The sequence below is a fragment of the Tinamus guttatus genome, unplaced genomic scaffold (genome assembly GCF_059628265.1).
Source record: "Tinamus guttatus ecotype Peru unplaced genomic scaffold, ASM5962826v1 Tinamus_guttatus_pri_ptg000171l, whole genome shotgun sequence".
In the NCBI taxonomy this organism is placed as follows: domain Eukaryota; kingdom Metazoa; phylum Chordata; class Aves; order Tinamiformes; family Tinamidae; genus Tinamus; species Tinamus guttatus.
In genome coordinates this window covers 3137640-3158626 of record NW_028288705.1, presented here as the reverse complement: position 1 = coordinate 3158626, position 20987 = coordinate 3137640, and the positions used below count along the sequence as shown (strand labels likewise).

General features: G+C 38.6%; 1 protein-coding gene across 2 annotated transcripts; it reads right to left on the bottom strand.

Annotated features, from left to right (window-relative positions):
• Positions 1-2353: 2353 nt before the first annotated feature.
• On the bottom strand, positions 2354-20653 carry FAABTP (fatty acid amide binding transmembrane protein). Of its 2 annotated transcripts, none has more exons than XM_010222273.2 (8): positions 20592-20653; positions 15266-15310; positions 12010-12164; positions 7494-7607; positions 5833-5970; positions 5265-5519; positions 4352-4561; positions 2354-3008 (listed from the first exon to the last, which is right to left on the bottom strand). In XM_010222273.2, the coding sequence occupies exons 3-8, from the start codon at positions 12137-12139 to the stop codon at positions 2845-2847; spliced, it is 1011 nt and encodes a 336-aa protein (XP_010220575.2). In that variant the 5' UTR covers positions 12140-12164; positions 15266-15310; positions 20592-20653; the 3' UTR covers positions 2354-2844. The 2 variants fall into 2 exon arrangements, with proteins under 2 accessions (XP_010220575.2, XP_088379067.1); XM_088522941.1 differs by having other exon boundaries at positions 2354-2876.
• Between the last annotated feature and the right edge of the window lie 334 nt (positions 20654-20987).

Genomic DNA, 20987 nt, shown 5'->3' with positions numbered 1-20987 from the left:
ATTGTCAGGAGACCAGAGGGAAAACAAGTGCCACTTACTGTAACATCCCATCCTAACAGGTTTTAACAGAGCATCAGTCTCCTGCCTCGTTTATCCAGCTCCCCATCGGTTTCTGTAAATTGTCGGTAGTTTTTAGGGTGTTCGACCCTTTATTGTCAAAAAGGGCAGATGCCTAAATGTCAGTCAAAACAGCAAAATAAAAAGAATTACAAAAATAATTCTTACTATTAGTGGTTGTCATACCAGTATCATGATCAATACACCAAGCATAAGCTAAATCTGGCTAAAAATTTCTCATGCACAAGGAGACTGCAGTATATGTTATTTATTAAGCAAAAATTGTGTCATAACTGTAGTTAAACCCACTTTTAGTTGAACTTGCATAACATCTAAAAATCACAGTAAGAACAAGGTTCAATCCTTCATAATTTTAAGCATTCAGTTAAAAAAAAAAAAAAACCACATCTCTCTCTCTCTGTATCCTCTTAATGCTATAGCAATATTAGTGCAGCTTCAGAATGAAAGGAAAATTAGTGACAGGTGTCTCGAACTAAATATTCCCAAAGTTCCAAAAGAAAATAAACATCAAAATGTTTCTAAGGGATGAAAGTAATTTGCTTGGTGCATTGACCTATTTTGCAGTTTCAAACCCTTTCCAGAAGTTCCCTTCTATTTTTATTGTAACTCCTCCTGTTTCCATCACTTGTGTTTTACTTCCTTTACTCCACACACCGCGGGGGCAGGTGCTGTTCCCGCCTGCTCCTCTCTGATCCCAATATCCACTCCGAAACACACACGCCACTTTTAGAGGACATTTAACTTTCTCCCTGTGTTTTCTCCTCAAAAACAAAGTAAACACACTAACAATTCAACAGCTACTAAATGAAACGAGGTGAATGTAAGTAATACATAACTCCAATGTTAGTCCCACTCCCGGGGCTAACATTGTCCACATCAGAGCACCCAGATCTTCCTAAACACTGAAAATTTAGGAGTGGGAATTCCAAAAGCAATCCAGTGTCATTGCTAAGAAAACATGACAAAATTCTGAATAAGGGTCTTTGAAAGTCCTACCTGCGGCACTTCTTTCAGATCACACTAATTCATGTGGTGACAGATGAAAGCATTTCCTGCTGCTGTGAATCTAAACCCACAGCTATCTTCTCACTGCTGCAAGCTGTCTCAAGAGTACGACCCAATTAATAAAAAATTGACTACATCTACTTCAGGCTTTGAAAATGTATTTTGTCTCAGGAATCAAAAGTATTTAAAAATATAAGCCATGTAATCAAAAGAAAAATTATCTTACAGAAATTCATTGTATTAATTCCAGAAATCCAAACAGTATTAATAAAATCTTTTAAAAGATTAAGAGTGTTTATTTAGAAGCAGAATAAATACAATTAATGCATAAAAACTTCTTTTGTTTATAGTTAAAGTGCATATTCTCCTTTTATAATTTTGCACCTTGAACACTGAAGTACAGCAGCCACAAAGTTATTCTTTTCAGAAAGGGTTCACTAGTTTGAAATCCTGTATACATAACTGGATATCACAGTCTAGATATTCCAGTGCTAACCTCTAGTTTTATATAGGTCAGATTTCAATCAAGTACACTCAAAATGGAAGGTATATTTATGATGTTCTCATAAAAGAGTGGCACGTGTATAACCGAAGTGAATTAGGACAGGCAACATACATAGTGCATTTGTTAAAATCTGATGTTTAATGTAAAATATTCATCTACCTATCTATCAAGATAAAGAGGTTTTTTTCCTAAGTTAACTGTACAGACTCTACCTTCTGAATGTGTCCAGTGAGAAGTTATGAAGAGGGTATTCATTAGTTTTTCAGTAAAATCTGTGCTAAATTACTTCTGTATCTTCTATAATTAATAGTTAAAGATGAACCATTCTAATAGAGCAGTCTGAGCACTAGAAGTTAAAATCTCATTTTGAAATGTTTTGTACGCTAGACTCTCCCCATTCCCAATGAAGACAGTCTCAATCAAAGTAGTTGCAGAGGTTGTCCCTTCTGAAAAGCGGCTCCAACCAAAAGGGAGAAAATTTACACTACAGAGGAAGAACCCAGAGAGAGCGGTTTGGGCAATATGCCAAGTCATAAAAAAAAAAAATTAATGAAGTGTTATATTTAGTTTTAGATAATTTAATAAGTACCACATTACAACAGTGCTAACAATCCTTATATTTTTAGTTTGGAAATAAAGAATTTAAAGATTTGTACCAAACGAAAAATATATTTATTCTTCTTACTGGAAAAAAATGTTATGTTTTTTATTTTAAATTTAGTCTTATGTTTCAAATACTTTTTAACCTTTTTTAAAATTTCAAAATATTTCTACAAAATCTTACATCCTACAGGAGATCATGGGAAAGACTAAACCAGAATTCATTGATTTCACGCATGTCACCACTGCCAACCTCAAGCTGTAGAGTACTTTGCGCTGGGCTTGGGCAGTAGCCGCAATATTTCCCCATCCTGGTAGCTGTAGATTAAGCTTCTAATTCCAGTTTCTTGCTCTTTCACATTGTGTGCATTGTAGAAAATACAAGAGCCGACTTGAGCTCCACGAGGATAAATCAAGTGCTTTGTCTCGCTTGGCAGTGATTGACACCCACTCAAAGAGCTGCAAGAGCCTCCTGATAAAAGCCCTTCCTGGCCCGCCCAGACGGCAAGTGCCCCATGAAGCTCCCAGCCTAGAGAGGTTGCGAGGGGAGATCCTTTGGCTCTGCCCTTGCACAGCCCTCTCCTCCAGAGCCTCCAGAGAGGCTTTCAGCAAGGCCAAGCAGCAACAAATCCCATGCAGAACAACTTGCAGCCTTCTCAACCTCTTGGCCAGAAGCCCCATGCCACACCTGGAAGCACCAAGGCAATGATGACAGAAGAAAAAAGATTTACTGCATTGTTGTCTAAAATAGGTTTTCCAGAGATGTGCCTGGAGTCTTTTGTTTGGTGGTTGACAACCATGCCAAGATTCTTGTCAAAACCTGAGAAAAAGACAATACTTGGAATTACAAAGCTAACCAAGCTGAAAAGATGCTTGGTAAACAAGTGCATGCAACTTCCCAAAATGTTTGGTTTAAAATTACAGCATCAACACCCCTGTGAAAAGGCACCAACTGACCTAACTAACTAAATTATGGTTTAATTTAACAGCTTCAAATAATTGGATATAAATGCTATACTTTACATTAGAAGTTACTTCTTTTGAAGATTTATACCTCTCTTGTCACAAGACCATAACAAGAAAAGGTACGAAGCATGAGCAAAATCAGAAGAGGTTAAGCTTTTCCAAGAGCCACTTTAAAGCAAGAGATGATGTTTTGCACAGAACAGAAGCAACTAACTGGAAGAATGTATATTCCTGTCAAAAAGATGTATTTGTTTTCAAAGTTAAATAATAGAAGTTACTTGATCGGACAGCAAACAAACTCCTAATAAAGGCTGATTTCAACATATCTAGCTATACACTGAGCACTGTGTTTCATTAGCTGTCATCCTGCAAGCACAGTTACCCTGTTTTTTTTTTGGCCAAATTGGCTATTCCATTTGGTGACAAAAGCATCAAACCTTAATGGCAGCTCTCTCTACAGTGAAGTGCTAACCAGGTGTGTGCAGAAGCACATACTTAACGCTGGCTTTAGGAAACACTGCAGAACAGATGAGCATGTTTTACGCCAGCATTATGTTTCCCCATAGATTTGAGTATCTGCTAATACTGACAACATTGGTAATTCATTATGACCTCTGGCTTTATTGCAAAACCAACCGAAAGAACAACACAGAAAACTCTGGAAAAAAAAACAAACACAAATCTGCTTGAGGACTAAACATCTGGGGTTGCTGTTACCTTTAAATCATATATTTAAATCTAGCTTTGGCTAATGGCTACCAAAAGTCAAGTGCCAAATCCTCATGGTTTAACTCTTAACACTGCTATAGTTTAGCAAGTTTTCTTGAGAGAGAAAAACAGGGGACTTCTTTAATAAATACATAATGCAAATGCTGACAAAACTTAGATTCAGAGCAGAGATATGAAGGATAACACAAAATCTTTCCATTAGCTTGATTATTTACAATATGGATATAATTTCAGATGGACAGGAGAGAGTAACATAAGATAAAAATCAAAGTGTGGTCAAAGGAAGATACAAATATCTTGCACCACCTGCAATTGGATCTTTTCGTTATCATGCCCATCACTTGGGCCTCCTTCAGCCTTTGTGTTACTATTTCCGTATTTTTTCAACTTACAAACCATCTCCCCAGTCCTTTAAAGTCAACTTGGGGGTTACACAGGCGCAGGGGGAAGACAGAAGAATAATCTTACCACTGTACTGCATCGTTGCTCCCAGGTAGGAGTCCACAAGGGAGCCCAGCAGGCCGGCTGCTGCACCGAACACAATCACTGGCCATTGCGGAGCAGATATATCCAGGTCACTCACAAAAATGACCTGTGTTAGGAAGTATGTGGCACCCACCACTGTGCCACCAAGTAAGCTTGAGAACAAGCCCACTAAAGTGACTCCTCCATTAGTACCTAAATCAAACACAGTCAAGTTAATTTACAAACAGACATTTACAGGCTTTTTTGCCAACATATAGAGAGTTCCAAGCATGCACACTATTAAAACAATCTCTCTCTCAGAAGAGGTTTATCAAGACATTTTTAAAGGTAAGACCAAAATCCAGGGAAAGGTATTTGAAGCTTACAGAAAACTGAGTAGTACTTAAATAAAAAAGAATGCACACCACTTTAAATCCTGTCCCACAAGATCCCAAACTCAGATCAATACACTGGCAAGACTCAAAAAAAAAAAAAAAAAAAAAAAACACACAGCAGTCACCAGCAATGCCACCCACTGTGGAGACCAGGTTCCACAGAGGGAAGGTTTTCCAACCTGCCCTTCATAAGATATTAAAAGAAATGACTATTTGGTTAAGAAGCAAGTTTTCTGTAACATTTACCTCTTTTTTAAAACAAAAACAAGGATTATCAAAATTCACTTAGAAAGATTTTAGCTCATAGCATACTATATACTGGTATATTATCAAAATGAGACAGCAGTAAAAAACAAAGCTGAATAAATGCAATTTTGGAGAATTAATTCCTAATAAAAATTTCCTAATCCCATAATTTTGGTGTTTGGTTTTTTCTGGAGGGAACTTTAGGTTGGATACACAGGTCAAAACAAATCAATAAAATATTAAGATATGAACAGGTAAGATGGATAATTCCTTACCTACTGGAACCTTTTCCCAGGTTGTTATCAACCTCGGCTGGCTTTTGCTCATTACACTACCAATCTCTGAAGCCCACGTGTCACCAGCAGAGCATGCCAATGCTCCCAAAAGGGATAAGCACATCCATGATGCCGTGTACTGTCTGGAAAAGTCTATAGCAATTTCACCTGGGCCATTTTCTATCATATATAAGATGGCCAGCTCAGTGGCAACACCGCCATTACAGAAGACTTGCACCCAATTCCTTTGCCCACCTAAAGGGAAAAGAAAAAATAGCATTTGCAAGCAAAACACCTTTACACACAATAGCATTAGGTAGAAGTAAAATACAAACACCTAAAACTAAGAAAGAGACACATGCATTCAAAACAAAAATTAGTTAACAGTTTATCAACTAGATGGTACACAGAAGCCAAGTAGGTTATCAACAACTCATGTTCTGGGGTGGGAGAAACAACAATGTTCCTTATTGGGAGAGTGGTGTCTCCTCTCACCCACTGAAACAAAGGGAAATAGGAAGCATTTACTTTCCACAGAGGATGCAAAGGAATTAATACTAGGACTTACCTTCTTTGTACTCTGAATCTATTTTCTTCTTCGTATCTTTTTTCCATTTGGTAAGTTTTGAAGAAGTAACAAAAAATACAAACAAAGAAGTGAAGAAACTGTAATTTGCAACTGTAAGGACAAATCCAACCACAAGCCCTACCAAAAAAAAAAAAAAAAAAAAAAAAAGTTACTTCATGGACTTACTACTTTGCAGAGGAATTACAGTTCTGAATCTCATAAATACGCGCAATGATATCTGCATGATAAACATTCAACAAGACAATCATGCACTAAGAGAACTGCTGAAGTACCCAATACCCTTAGAAGAACTTTAAGGACATCTTGACTGAAAAGAAGTTTTTTTTTTTTTTTTTTTTTAAAAAACAATTTGTCTTAAATTTTCCCTAGTGCTTAAGTTTCCTTTTTTTGCAGACCTTCTCTTGTATTGCCAATACTCAGAAATGCTGTGCAAAAATAAACTATAGGGCAGCAAGAAAAAGCTGAAGTGTATCTAAATCAAAATGTACGCACCCACCCTGCCTGAAAAAAAAAAATGCACTGTTTGTACATGAAGCAGACATACAGCTGTGGCTGTAGCTCTACCAGCAAATTTAATTCCAGGTTGGGGACCATTTCAATTGTCAGGGGCTCTTTAAGCTAGTCTGGTTAACCCCCCTTCACAATTTAACAGTTGCTGTTTTTCCCTTCAATTCTTCATTTTCATATTTGGCACTTATTTTTGCCATTTTTGGTGTAGTTTTCTTAGATATTTGAGCTCCTACACATACTTCTTTCTTACTTCCTCCTCCACACTTTTGACAGAGAGGTCCAATTCTTACTGCTCATCCAGATATTACAATTCTTAAGGACTGAAAGAAAATTGGCAGCACTTAAACTAAAAGCCAGCATGAGGTGTCTAACAGAGCTGAAATACCTTAAGAGGTAAAAGTGTGGCAGAAAAGCAGAGATGGTTTCTAATCAGGAAACACTGCCTCTTAACTCACGGACAAAAGAAGAGACTTGCAAGATGAGAGGAAAAGATTTGCAATCCTGTTTCTTTCCACTGACTATCAATTCACACAGCTTTGTGAGACGAAGGTCAAGCACCTCCCGCCAAAGGTTCGGCATGAACCTTGCCATGAACCATGCCTCAGGGACGAGGGCAATCTGGTCAAGGAAAAACTCTCTCGAAACAAGAATCTCTTTAAAGTTTAACTTCCTTATGATTTTGGGAAGCAAAAAACATCCAGAAGAACCACCTCATTGTCTTTACTGGTATCCTACAGGCAGACAAGTTGCTGACACACCTCAGTTTTGTGGTATTTCTTTACCACTGCCTCTTTCACTCCATTATCTCTAGGTATGTGAAAACAAAACAAAAATCCCGTGTTGGGCAGTTTCTCCCAAAATACGTATGATCCTGCGGGGTCCAAAGTATCTATGACCTCATGTCTCTTTACCTTACCTGCAACAAAAGAATCACAAACAGCAGCAGAAAACCTAACCACTATATAAATAGGTTTAAAAAAAAAAGTATGAATTCAAGATACAAATGCTTACACATTTTTGCCATTATAGGACTAGTTTGGAAAGCCTTAAAGGAATATTATAGACATTTTACAGGATCTTAATTTAGTTCATTGAGTATGTAGTTTAATAATTTCAGGAAAAAAACATACCTCCCAAAGCACCGCTGTGATCAAGACTCTTCTTCTTAAAACCCTGTGTAGCAATCACTAGTGGAACCAAGACTGAAAAAAGCCAGCGCCATGGAGAAATAGGTCGCAAAGTGCCTAGTAAATTAAACATAGTGGTTACAGATCACCCTTAAATGCCTTTTCATTGCCTTTATATCCAAAAAGCAAATCTCTTCCAGTATTCATTGAAAGTCTCTTTTAAACCTCTTTACCCTTCAGGAGAGAAATGTATATATGAACAGAACTCAGAAATATCTCATTTTTTGCAATTATCTACTCATTCTTTTCCATTTTTCAGCTTTTGTACAACAAGATGTGTTAACCAGAATTAATTTATAGAGCTTGGTAGATCTTGGCTACTGAGAGCAGGAAGTCTTTTTCATCACTTTTCGCAGTATACACATATTCTCAGTTACTGCTAGGATGTGCCTAACTTTGTCACTTTGTTTTCTACCTTATTAATTTGAATTTTAATGCTACGTTAACAGAAGGGCTACTTCTCTTTGCTTGACGGTAGACTTCAGAAGTACTGCTCGTGTTCCTATTACTTTGATATTAATATTATATGCTTTTTTAAGATACTTCAGAAATTTTACATAATACCTAATATACTTAAGTGCTTTGTTCAGCTGCAGTAATATCTGAAGCCATATAATAAAACTATCAGCAAGTTCTGCAGTTCATATGTAATTCTGTGTCAATGATGATTTAATGCATGATCCTGTCCTGCGGGACTATGAAAAATCATCAGTCTATCAGAGCATCTTTGCCTCGTTAAATCAATTACTGTCTAATCTCACTAATTCATTATGCTCCACTTCTCCTACCACTCTTCAGACTGAAAATTGAAGGAGGGAAAGCATTTAACTGTATTCCTAAGCCAAATCTTACAAAGAACTACATATATTATGGTAGTCTTCTGAATTCTTATTACTCTTTCTGTTAAATTATTTTATTAATGAGCACTTGCACTAACACTAGAAAGAACATTTAGATACTCTTTTGCAGTATTAGAAAAGAAATACTCATTGTCATATGACAATGTATGACATTGTCATACATTTTTATGACATATTGTCATACAAAACATTTTGTTTACATGTTCTATCTGGTTGAAAGCAAGAACCACCAAAATGGGTCAAGTCCAAATCTGCCTAGCTCAGAACTCCCTGCATGTGGTTCTTATAATGAGGAGAAACCAGGGATTTGCAATCACAAAATACTAAGATTTTCTTCTGTGCTGAAAATCTATTGATTTTGGACTGACAATAAACGAAAGAGGAAGGAGAGAGAAAAAAAGAGAGACTATATTAAGTAACCTGGATGGTGTAATTCTCTTCCAACTGATTCTCTGCTTGCACCAAACCAGACTGCTGGTCTCTTCGGTCATGCAATATTTTATAGACAGCTGTGGCATAAAATGTATTTGTCCTGCTATTTTCTGCTCTTTCCCTCACTATCTCTTCTTTTATCACCAACAGATCACCACTGTCAATGGCAGCCAAGCTCTTGCACACCACCTCAACCTTGAGAATTTACATAGTTCACAACACCTGAGCCACAGCTCTTGTCTTTACAATGGATATTTTTAGAACTTTAGCAACTTTAAATCTTCACTGAAAAAGGAGCTAGTTCTAGCAACGTTCAGCTGGAACTAAAAACTCTAAAAATAGAAAACTAACTGAGAATTAAGCTTATTTCAGCAAGCTAGAGGGTACTACATAATGATTTTTGCTAAAGAAAGGGCTCTATACATTTCATATTTCTTAAAGAAGCACTACACACAGCTGTTAAAGAGTCCAGTTGCCACCTAATTGCCACCTAAAGATTTCTCCTCAGGTGGGCTGAGGCTGAGGACCTACCAGCACTTCTGTTTGTTCTGTGCTCCTATTTTTCTCAAAGTTTGGGAAGATTTGGCTTAGCTGATAACCACAACGCATCTCTTTCCAAACTGGCAGCAGTATAGGCAACTGATTGCACATCTTAGTCTGGAGCCCTACAGAAGGCTGTTAAAGCAAGTGGCATCCAAAAGTTTCACAGCTTGGATAACACTTATTGATCATTAAAACCCTTCATCATTATTGTCAGTTTTAAACGTGACTACTTAAACTGCCAGGACTATTTGTATAACCTGAAAACAAAAGTGCTGTTTTGCAAAATTACACATGGTCCCCTTTTGTAAGCAAAATTAACCTAAATAAAAATCAAGCTGTTTTCTCCTCAGTATATCTACAGTACCTCATAAAAATATCTTTCTTTCATGAGTTTCCAGTTTGCTTGTTCTGCTTCATCACTCAAGTCATTATGTCATTACATTAAATCATTACCTATATTATGACTTGAGTTCAAAAGAACTTGTAGAAGAACTTGCAGAACAGGAAAATAAAATCCCATACTCAGCTACCATTAGATCACTACTAATCATACAATATTAAAACTCATCAATCTAAAACTCTGAAGTTCATTATTCAAAATACTCCACAACACTCCATAAAAACGACAGTGCCCATAGCAACTTATCTTTATGGAAACAAGACACCATCAGTGTCCTAAACATGTTTTTTTCCTTATAGGATTCGAAAATAGTGAAATAAAAATCAGTCAATAAGCTCAGTAAAGGAGTTACTACTGTCCACTTAAAATATATATTCTTATATAATTTATATGAGATTGTTTTATAAATGAAAATATATATAACCGATCCAATAAATTTGATGCTCCCTCCTGTCAAGTTACAAAAAGAAATGAGAACACATGAGAAGTTATTTACCAAGTGTCCATCATACAGACACCAAGATGTGCCAAGTTTAGCATTAAAGGAAGCCTCAATCTCACAAAAGAAAGACTTCATGGAGGCAGAGCAGCTTGTCTTGATGGAAGACTGCTATGCATAATGGTCTTTGACTACAACGCTTGCCAGAAGAGCTCGTAAGTCTGTAGATTTACACGCTCCTTCATTCAGAGTAGGACAGACCTATTTCACAAATATAGTTTTGTTGCTGTAAACATAATTCACTCGGCAAGAGTAAGCTTCTAAGTGCTGACGAACCCACGGAGCTGTTGGAAGTGTTCAAGGAAGTCCTATAGCCAAGGATTAACTCAAAAACTGGAAAGAAGAGTACAACTTGGGAGCGTATATGAAGAAACTTGCAATGCTGCAGCCCAGTTATGCTAAGCATGAACCAGGAAAGTTTTGAAACGAACTTAAACACAAGCTGTACTAAGAGGTCCTCTAAGAACTAAGAGATCCTCTTTTTCGGTTGTTTGGGTTAACAAACAAAATTTTCATCTTTTTAAGACTAACTTTAAATTGACTTTTCTGTATTTTTTCTAAGAAAAACCCAAGACTCGGTATTAACTTTCTATTAAACCTTAATTAAGATAGAGAGAGAAGACATTAACTGAATTCTTATGGATTCTTTAATGTTCCCAAGGACTGGAAGTTTCATGATTTTTGCAAGCTAAATTTAGAGAAGCTCTCTCTCCTACTTCCTTAAATCAGTTCCTGCTCTTGGTTTCATACCATTTCTCAAGCAAAGGTTTTTACATAGGCAGTCTCAAGCAGATTGAGAATAGCAAGATAAACATTCCTGTTTTTCCTTAATCCTCCTCTAAAAGAAGGAGGATTTGTGTGAAGTCTTCTCCTTTTTTAATCAATCCCTATCCTGATACTTCTGATACTAGCACTCCCTCTCACTTTGCTCTTCATTCTCAAATATATTAGATAACATGGACTGGGATATATTAAACAGTGGGAAAACTCAAAGAGCTAGACCTATGGAAAGCACAGAGCAGACACATACAAAGGTAACTGAGAGTGTGTTAAAAATCTGGCTCAGCCAGCTCTAAATAAAGTTAGCAAAACCTGGTAACCAAGTCTGCTTCTGTACACTTTGTGTGTGCCCAGCATCTCGCTGCAAGGTGAGTAGAAACTCCAGACAAGAAATATATGTACCAGAACTAGTGTCCTATCCCAGAACTTGAAGCACTGAACCTGAAGGACATGTGGTAGACGCATCCAATAGACACTGCAAGAGTCAGTCCCACTGGTGGGATATTAATTTTGGCTCCTTCTGAACCCAGGCTGACACCAGGTCACCTACCCATGTTCATACTGCAACCCTAAGCACTCTTACAGAAGCAAAAGTGCAGTAACACTGGAGCTCTTTCTGCATGAAACAAGGGGATGTCTTAAGAACTGATCTACCTGCTCTGGGAAAGCAGTCAGATGCTTCCAGGCTTGAACTGAAGCTGAAGGCAGCGCTGCTGCATTCATGCAGTCCCGGAACCAAAACGCCAGCGCACAGAGGCAGCACCAGCATCCCTCCCTCTGCACAGCTAACACCCAGTAGCCCACAGCCTGCCGCAGCCGCCTCGCACGGCAAACAGCTGCCTGCACACAGCCGTGCGGGACTCGGCGGGCAGCTCTGCGGCAGCGCCGGGCTCCTCCGTGCCCGGCCGGCCGGCCCTCCCCGCGCCACGCGCCCTTTGAACTCACCGTAGTACGTGCTCGCCGTCATGGACACGATCCAGAAGGCCAAGGAAATGCATATGAGCAAGCTCAGGATGACAATGTTCGTCATCATTTTGAGGTATTCTTTGAAGAAGTCCTCCTGGTAATAGGACATGGGCAGCCAGTGACACGGACACCACCTGCGAGAGAAGCAGAGAGCGAGGGAGGGAGCACAAGGCGCACGACATCAGCCACGCCGGTCCTGCCGGGCCGCCAACGGCCGCCGGGAGCCGCCAACGGCCGCCGGGAGCCCCCGCTCTCCCCCACCCCCATTCTCCGCCCCGGGCCGCCTCGCGCGGAGGCTCCGGGAGTCCCGGCCCCGGCACCGACCTGCGCCGCAGCCCGCGCCCATGCCGCCGCGCGGGGACGGCTCCGCGCATGCGCCGCGCCCCAACGGCCGCCCCGTTGCCCTCCCTTCCTCTTCCCCTCTCCTTTCCTTTTCCCTTCCCTCTCGGGCGCCGTTTTGTCCGCTACCTGCGTCCTTGCTGCCCCGCGGCTCTCGCCAACGATCACCGCGGGGACACGCAGGCAGCAGAGCTTCTGTGTTCCTTCCCCCCACCGCCCTGACCCTAGGCCTGTCTAAATCTCCCCAAATAACATTATTTGGGTCCAAGGCCAAGGAGGAACTGTGCTAAGTTGTGCCTGATTTGCCTGTTTTTACAATAAAAACAATGACTCTGCTGTGAGGTGGTGGTGGTTGGTGATATGTTTGATAATTAGTGATACAGAGCAGCGTTGGGTTGGGGTTTCAAATTCTTGGTTCATTAAGGCAAGGAGGAGATGGATGTGAATGGTTTCCTGAAAGTCACTTGAGGTGAAAACGGACCAAACCTGCCTGGTTACTTTTCTGATGGCTTGCCAGAAATGTCTTGCAAAACACTTGACTATCAATACAAACAAGTGCTTTGTAAGGACTCCACAGCAGCAGCTTCCCTGCATAGGAGGCTCTGTCTACAAAGCTAAGAAAACCAAGAAAAACATTTCCAAAACCCTCCCTTCATTTCAGGGCAGCTATCTATAAAATAAGAATTGAAGAGTCACACAACATATTTCTGAACTAATATATATGCATTCAGCATTTGTCTTACGAAGTATATAATAAAAGAAGTGTCATTTTGCAAGCACTGATACAGGTGATACAGACGAGTAACTTCATGAGCATAAGCAGCCTCAGGTGTGCTTGTTTCCATAGAACTGAAGAAAGTATTTTTATTTACTGAGTGAGAGGAATAAAAGTGAAGTAAAAGATGTTTTCCATGTACTAAGATGTGGAACACTTTGATACAGGCTTTGGTGATCTTTGAGGAATGCAAGTACTTAATAATTGCATTGTATAATCTTTGTGCAAGAGATGATAATCTCCCTGATAATTTAAGACTGTTTCTGGCTCATACTGGCATCTGATTCATCTCTGAGGCATACGCTATTATGTTTCATGGAGCATCTGCAGTTTCTAATAGAGTGTATCCCACTATCCACCTTCTGGATTATTTTGCAACAGAAACATAGATATATTTTGTGTTGTTGTGAAAGAAAAGTTCAGTTACCATTCATTACTTCCTTTTTTTTTTTTGTTAAGTCCTTGTCTAGGTATTTTGGGCTCCAGGCCAAAAAGAACTAATTGGATCATGCGCCTTAGACAAGGTTGGACAGGTTTATTTTCTGCTATATTTGTTGATTATAAGAACTGGAAACACTAAATTTTTCTCTGAAGTACAGGTCGCAAAAACTTTAATACTAATGCAGATGAGCTGATTATTAGCTTGTCCTTCTGACCTCCAAAATTTTCATTAAATCACAGTCTGAGATCTGAATTTGAAATCTAAATATCAGAGGCTGAGTAGGTGTGCTATCTTGTAAGAACAGGACACCCTTGAAGGATAACACTGATGCAACATAGCTTAGATGTTCCTGCCAAAGGCTAGATAATCCAACTTTTAAGCTAGAACAAGATCTGCTGTACATAGACTGGTTACACAACTGCTTTTTTAGCTGTAATGAATTCCCCAAAATTTATTATTCGGAATAGACTCTTAGCTTCAGTGTTGCTCTATTTTTTTATCACTTCCATGTTTTCTAAACTGTGACATAGAAAGATACTAGGATTTCTGGTGGAAGAACAAAAATTCTTGCAGAAATCATAGAGCCCTGTTTGGCAATGGTGGGAGAGTACAACTGTGTGAGTACAATTAATAAAAACACACAGCTGGTGCCAAGAGGAGGCAGGTTTGGGGACCTCTCCACCCCTCACCTTCCCTCATAATTCCCATACATGTGTTACGTAACATTTCCCTTGATTTACAGCGACATCCCTAATACGATTCTATTAAATAAATTGGCTTATCCACAGACTTTGTATCTTGGCTTTAAGCCATAGAAGCTGCTGCTGTTTACAGTCCTTGTGAGCAGGAAAAGTAAAACAGAATATTGCACTACGTTGCTTATGTTTCAAAGGTGATTGTCATCATGGATACTATAGCAGTTACCGCATGAATGTTGACTTCAGCTCTGTCTTTTTACTTTTAACTCCTTCAGCTTCGAGATTTTTGTCAAGCATGGCTTCCTCCTGCTCCAGTGTTTTCAATTATATAAGCCAAGCATACTTTCCTGAACACCACATCAAGAGATAACTTGCTTAGTACACGATAAATGTCACTAAATTAGCAATTGAGAACAAAAGGAAGACTTCTTTCTCTATTTGGAAACTGAAAGAAGTAGCTACGTTTTCGAAAGGAATGAGCCTACAGCAGTGTCTAGTATTGGCCCAAATACTATGTTTATATTCCTGTTTTCTGTGTATTGCCCTTGTTTTTACTAAGCCCTCCAATAATAATAACAATAATAAAAAGGCAACATATTTAATGGGCACAAATTAAACAAAATATTTTTAAAAGTCCATCTTGATATTTAGAATATTGTGGATTTAGAATTCACATACTTAAAATACAGTCTTGAATCAGTAAGGGGAGTACTATGCATATTTAATACATTCTAGTGAACATTTAATGAACATTTTTTAAGAAAACACATTCTTATTCACACTGATGTAGCTAATGAGCTTGATAACTTAAAAAAAGTGTTCCTTGAGACAAACAGATCTGAAAGCATTTTACCTACATTTTCATATGAAAATACATCCTTGAAATGAGAAAAAAATGACAAGTTTAAATCATATATACATGTATGTATATGTATATATATATAAATAGCCTAGGTATTTAGATCAAGAGCTTTTTCTTACCTTGTACTTAGATCTATACGATGCAAAACAAGACCAGCGCAGAGTCTGGAAGGAAAAATAAATATGATGATTTAATAGGAGAAATGAATGTGGGATGAGTAAAGGCAGCATGACAAAATGAAGATAATAGCATGTTTGCTGTATGCATGCTAATTAAAAATAACTCTTTAGCATTCATTTTCTTCTTAGAAATAAGGCAGAACTTAGTAGCTTTATTATTCCAGTTCAGCAAACCTTTTGCAAATACTCTAAACCTATCAGTGCCAGGGGTTTAGGATAAAAGGCTTTGGCTGGTTCAGTCCTATTCCCTAACTTGTTCCCTGATCTGTGAACTGTAAACAGTGAAAGATTTCTCATGCTTTCATTTTAAACACCTACCTAACAAATACAATGAATGTTTCCAAAACTGCAATGATATTGTGAGGGTTTTTTTATTGCTTGCAAGCTTACAGTTGATGGAAATGATCTATTTATATCAGTCCCTTTCATTAGATGAAACTAATCTTTGAGGAAGATTCTTGGATACTTCTGGAGGCAGAGCTCCTCTCCTTCTTTTCCCTTTTCCTCAGTTGGGTAGACTTTTTTAGGGCATCATATGCCTAGAGGCAGTTTTGTATTCCTGGATAACTTTTTGTATACACATGATCCAGGAAATTGTCTTTTTCTAATGTAGAAATTTATTATGTGTGACCTACTTTTTGCTATGTCTGTCTACTTTAGCAAGTAACTCAGTGAAATAGGAAAGGATCACTATTTTGAAAGCAGATGCCGTTCAGGCTTCTCGTATCTCCAGTATATTTGATCTGGGGAGTTTACGTTGCATGGGAAATAACCCAGCCCAATACAGCAAATCTCTACTATACTGATAGTTTGAAACTTTCAGAAAGGAAGATAGTTTACATAGTTTTTTCTGGGTCCCTGTGGAAGGGGGATGCCCATATTGCCATCAGACACGTAAAAGTCTTTCTTACAAAAAGCCCTATTTCTGTGCCTCTTTTTGGATCTCTGTAGAGCATCAAATGACATCAGGTGTTAGGGAGCTCTCCCCTACCTCCCATTGACGTATGTTAGGTTCATGCTGCGACTCTTTGGGAGGGCATTTGCAAGGGGGAACTGGCTTGTTGGGGTCCTCCACCCCAACATCTCTCTTCCAAATGAACACCAATGTGTGGTGAAGAGCAACCACAGGACTGGCTCCAAAACTGCCCTGCTGTTCTGAATCATCCTGCTATGCAGAGCACAGCCTGTGTTGACAGACTAATAGCTATGTGAGGCAACAGGGGTGTCCGGCTTTTAGATAACTTTTAAACAATTCAGAATCACCAAGACACATACATTTTTAGCCCATGGAAAGCACACGTCCTTCCACTTCTATCTTAATGCAAGAGGGTGTAACTTGTCATACGTGGTGGCTCAAATCAGCAGTTTCATCTGTTTAGGCCAATTGTGTAGAGCTGAGGGAACTCTTCACATACACTTAGATTTCTCTACATAGATCAGGCTGTTAGACTTAAGATTTAGCAAAAGAATAATGCCATGTTTGTCTCTGTGGTACTTAGCAGAACTGGGGAGGAGAGCATCCCTATCCCTGTAAGTAATGCTCATGATTTCAGATGTGTAGATTTTTCATATATTTAAAATTCGTGGTCAGATACTGGGGGAGAGGGGATGACCCAGCCTAAATCTAGATACCGAATACGTTCTTTAAAAAGTGTATGTTGTTACCCGGATGATTAGGGTTACGCCTGAATTCTTACAGGTTTGCCAAACTTCTATTGACTTCAGGTGCAAGTGGGTGCCTGGGAGGATAAGCTGCAGTCCTTTATGGGAAGATGGGTGCTATGACATTGTTGTGCTGAATCTGTATATACATATATATATATATATATATATATATATATATGAAAATGGTGGCTTCATGTAAAAAAATAAAAAAGGGAAAAGTGTCAGCTTCAGAAAAAAAGAAAAAAAAATTACATTCACTCCCAAATGATTTAACGGCTTGAAAATCATAGGCAATGTGTAAGACCAAGGTTTACTTATCTTTATTAGTCTTTACAGAATAAGAATTGAATTTGGGTTTGCTGTTTTTAACTGAGTTCCTCAGACGTGACTACTGGCTGTCCTAAGGGATGATCGAAGGAACATCTAAGGGATGTTCTCTTCTTTTCCACATTCCAGACTGATTTTAGGAGATCCCATCTACTCCCCTCAAATTAATCAAAACTGGTATGTTTTAACACACCAACAGTTTCCAGTGGGGAAGAAAAATGTAAAATGCCTAAGCTTTTTTTTTTTTTTTTTTTTTTTCCTAGTACAGAAACAACAGAAACATAGGCTGTCAAGTCCAACTATTTCCTATAGTTATATTTTGAAAAGGAGACAAGTCTGAAAGTCCCTTGAAGGTGAAGAGCAACAGGGAAATCTATAACTCACATTTCAGAAATTATCTCAGTAGGAGGATAAACTAAACTTTCCTTAAACAGTGGCTGAAGTACCAAAATGCAGTTTCTGTGTGAACTGCTTATAACTGGGACTTGCCGTGCAAGTTTATCTATAAGCTCTGTTTATCTATATCTGAAATAAAACAGTGCTGAATTTACACTGTGGATTGCCAGTATAATCAACCGGTGCTACAGCTTCACTTGCCAGGGCTCCAGGGAGAACATGACTTCATATCTCCTTCTCCTACTCCTTTTTCTCAACATTAGTGCAGTTGCTCTAAGCTATAATCACCCTTCCCACATCAAGGAGGCTGGGATGCTTTTGCAACAAAGCAGAGACACACGTGGAGCTGGGGTGAAGGACTGCTGCTAAACCAAGGGGAGCCACCTTCATGGTTGTACACTGATGTAACACCACTCAAGTCAGTGAAGCTGTGGTCTATTAAACAATGTTCCCAAAACTCAACGCAGATGCTGTTTACAGAATGACAGGATGGTTGAGGTTGGAAGGGACCTCTAGAGATCATCTAGTCCAACCCCCCTGCTCCAGCAGGGACACCTAGAGCACGTGGCACAGGGTGGCATCCAGGCGGGTTTGGAAGATCTCCAGAGAAGGAGACTCCACAACCTCTCTGGGCAGCCTGTTCCAGGGCTCTGTCACCCTCACAGGAAAGAAGTTCTTCCCCACATGGAGGTGGAACTTCCTGTGTTTCAACTTGTACCCATTACCCCTTGTCCTGTCACTGGCCACCACCAGGAAGAGTTTCTTCTTTACATTCTCCCCTCAGGTATTTGTGCATATTGATCAGATCCTCTCTCAATATTCTCCAGGCTAAACCACCCCAGCTCACTTCGTCTTTCCTCACAGACTCCCAGCTCGCATAGCCTTTCTTCTTTCCTCATTTCCTGTTAACAACATCAAAACTATGTATTTTCTCACTAATTATTGTTTTATAAGCAGCCTGGACATTAGCACTTGTGTTTTATTAAAGTAGGGATTGAATCCCACGCCATACTTAAATTAGTTGAGAAGTGGCATTTTTGTATGGTAAAGCCCAAAATGACTGGGGCATGGATCATCCCTACCCTGTAGAGATATTTCTTTTAAGACAGAAGAAGAATTATTCTCAATTTCTCAATAGTCAGAACAACGATGGGCTGCAAAATCAGCCTTTATCAAACTGGTAGACAGAGAAAACAGATGTCAGAGGACAGCAGATGACTGAGGCCCCTGCTAGCGTATATTACTTTGGTTGCATAAGTCTGGCCTGATTTGGGATGAAAGGGCTACAATTGGTATTTCCAGTGATAAGTACATTCATTTCAGTTGAATCATATGGTGAATACTGATGTGTTCCAGGTAGTTCTGGTAAGAGAAAGAAAGTAGTCATTGCTTCACTTCATTCATTATTTAATGTGGTCTTCATTTGTATTTGCTACGGTTGATTAGAGGCAAATTAGAAGTTACTGCATATATACTAAGTTCAGGGTTATCAAGTGAAGCACAGAAAAAAAAATCTTTCAAAACTCTTTTCTGAAGTTATATATTTTTATATATTTAATAGTTTTTTTTTAGTTTAAATTTCTAATTCATCATTTAAAATCTAGTGAAGCATGTAAAAGTTGCTCTTAAATCAACTTCAAAGCAACATCATTCCACATTTTTAGGTTACCAAAACATGGCATAAGCAGAAAATGAAGTATCAAAACTAATCTGAATTTCTCTTTGAATTGATATTTTGCATTTCTGTAGGACTGCCATCAGAAGAAGTTCAAAAACTTCACAAGCATTACATTTTGGCAGGCTTGACGAAGGGAAATAATATCGGTAAATGTCTTGTTCAAGGCCACATGGGAAACTGAATAAAGAAAGTGTAAAAGCAGATGATTTGCCTGTGTCTTCCCACACAGACTTTGTTAAATGTTTGTCAAAAATGCAGTGAGCCCTAACCAGAGTCTCTGGATTCTGTAGAAGAGAATGAATGATAAAATCAAGTGTCAATGTTTATCTCTGTAACTATGAAAGAAACTGTAAGGGAAAGTTCTTGAGGGAATTATCCATCTGAAGAGTGTCTCTGAACAGATTTGTAGCACTATGGAGCCTTCCATACATTCATAAATTCTAGAAGCCTTGGATTAACTTGCTGTCAGGGCAGAAAAAGAGCCTACACATTAATAGTAGCCTATTAAAAACCTACTAGAGACAGCAATGTTGTCTGACATCTTTCTAAAGCATATTATTTTTCTTACATACACCGCAGCATTATTATAAAGATGGGATGTTTATAAGGTAAGTTCAAAACCACATACTTCTTAGATTTGCAGTATATTGTAAATATGTATTTGCAAGGCTGGATGTAAAAAAAAATTATGTTGCATTGCTGTTTAGAGTTGTTTTAGAGTCCACTGTTAAATCACATAAATACTATTTATTTGGAGAAAAGTGAGTATAACTTAGTCGTTACATGCACTAGAGATTTAACAACATTTTGTGTATAGATGAAAGCAGCAAACTCTTTGTGGCCAACGAGCTGGATTTCTGGAGATATGCTTTTAATAATGCACAATTTTTGTAACACTAAATACTTTACTCTTTCAAATAAAATACTTCTGGTTTTGTCAATAAGCATTTTAGGCCTTTTAATTTTTTTATTATTATTGTTATTATTTTACTTTTCTTGTCCCCCAGGACAAACTGCTGCACATCTTACTTTAAGCAGTGTGAAGGAGCTGAAGACCTCTTCACTTTAGAAACTGGATGATTATATGAGAAATGTGAAGATTTCCTGTGAAACCAAAATTACAGAGCAAGGAAGGCACATTTACCTAGAAGAGGTGGCTATAATCATGTGCACTCAAAGTTAAGCAGAAACCCTCCTTACCTTCTTTAAAGACTTCTGCTCAGTCCAGATTCAGTACAGCTGGTGTAGAAAAAAATAATTCAAAAGCCGGATGGGCCTAAGTCCTAAGTCAAAGAGTTGCAGATTCCCAATGCTTCTGACAGCTGAAGTATCTGATCAAAAGGAAAATTTGTGTTCTTCTTCTTTGCCTTGATAAATTAATTTATCTGCATTCTTTCAGTCACAAAGAGCACAACGCTACAGCAAGTCGTCCTGTTATGAGGCAGATCAAGAGTGGAGAAATCAAGAAGCTCCAAGCAAGAAACAAACAGGGTGGAGCCCAGTCCACTGTTCTCCTGCCAAGTCCATGGCAATTAAAAGATTTTTTTCTCTTGTTCTTATGATTTTGGAGATCCACCCAGTGTCATAAGTCGGTAC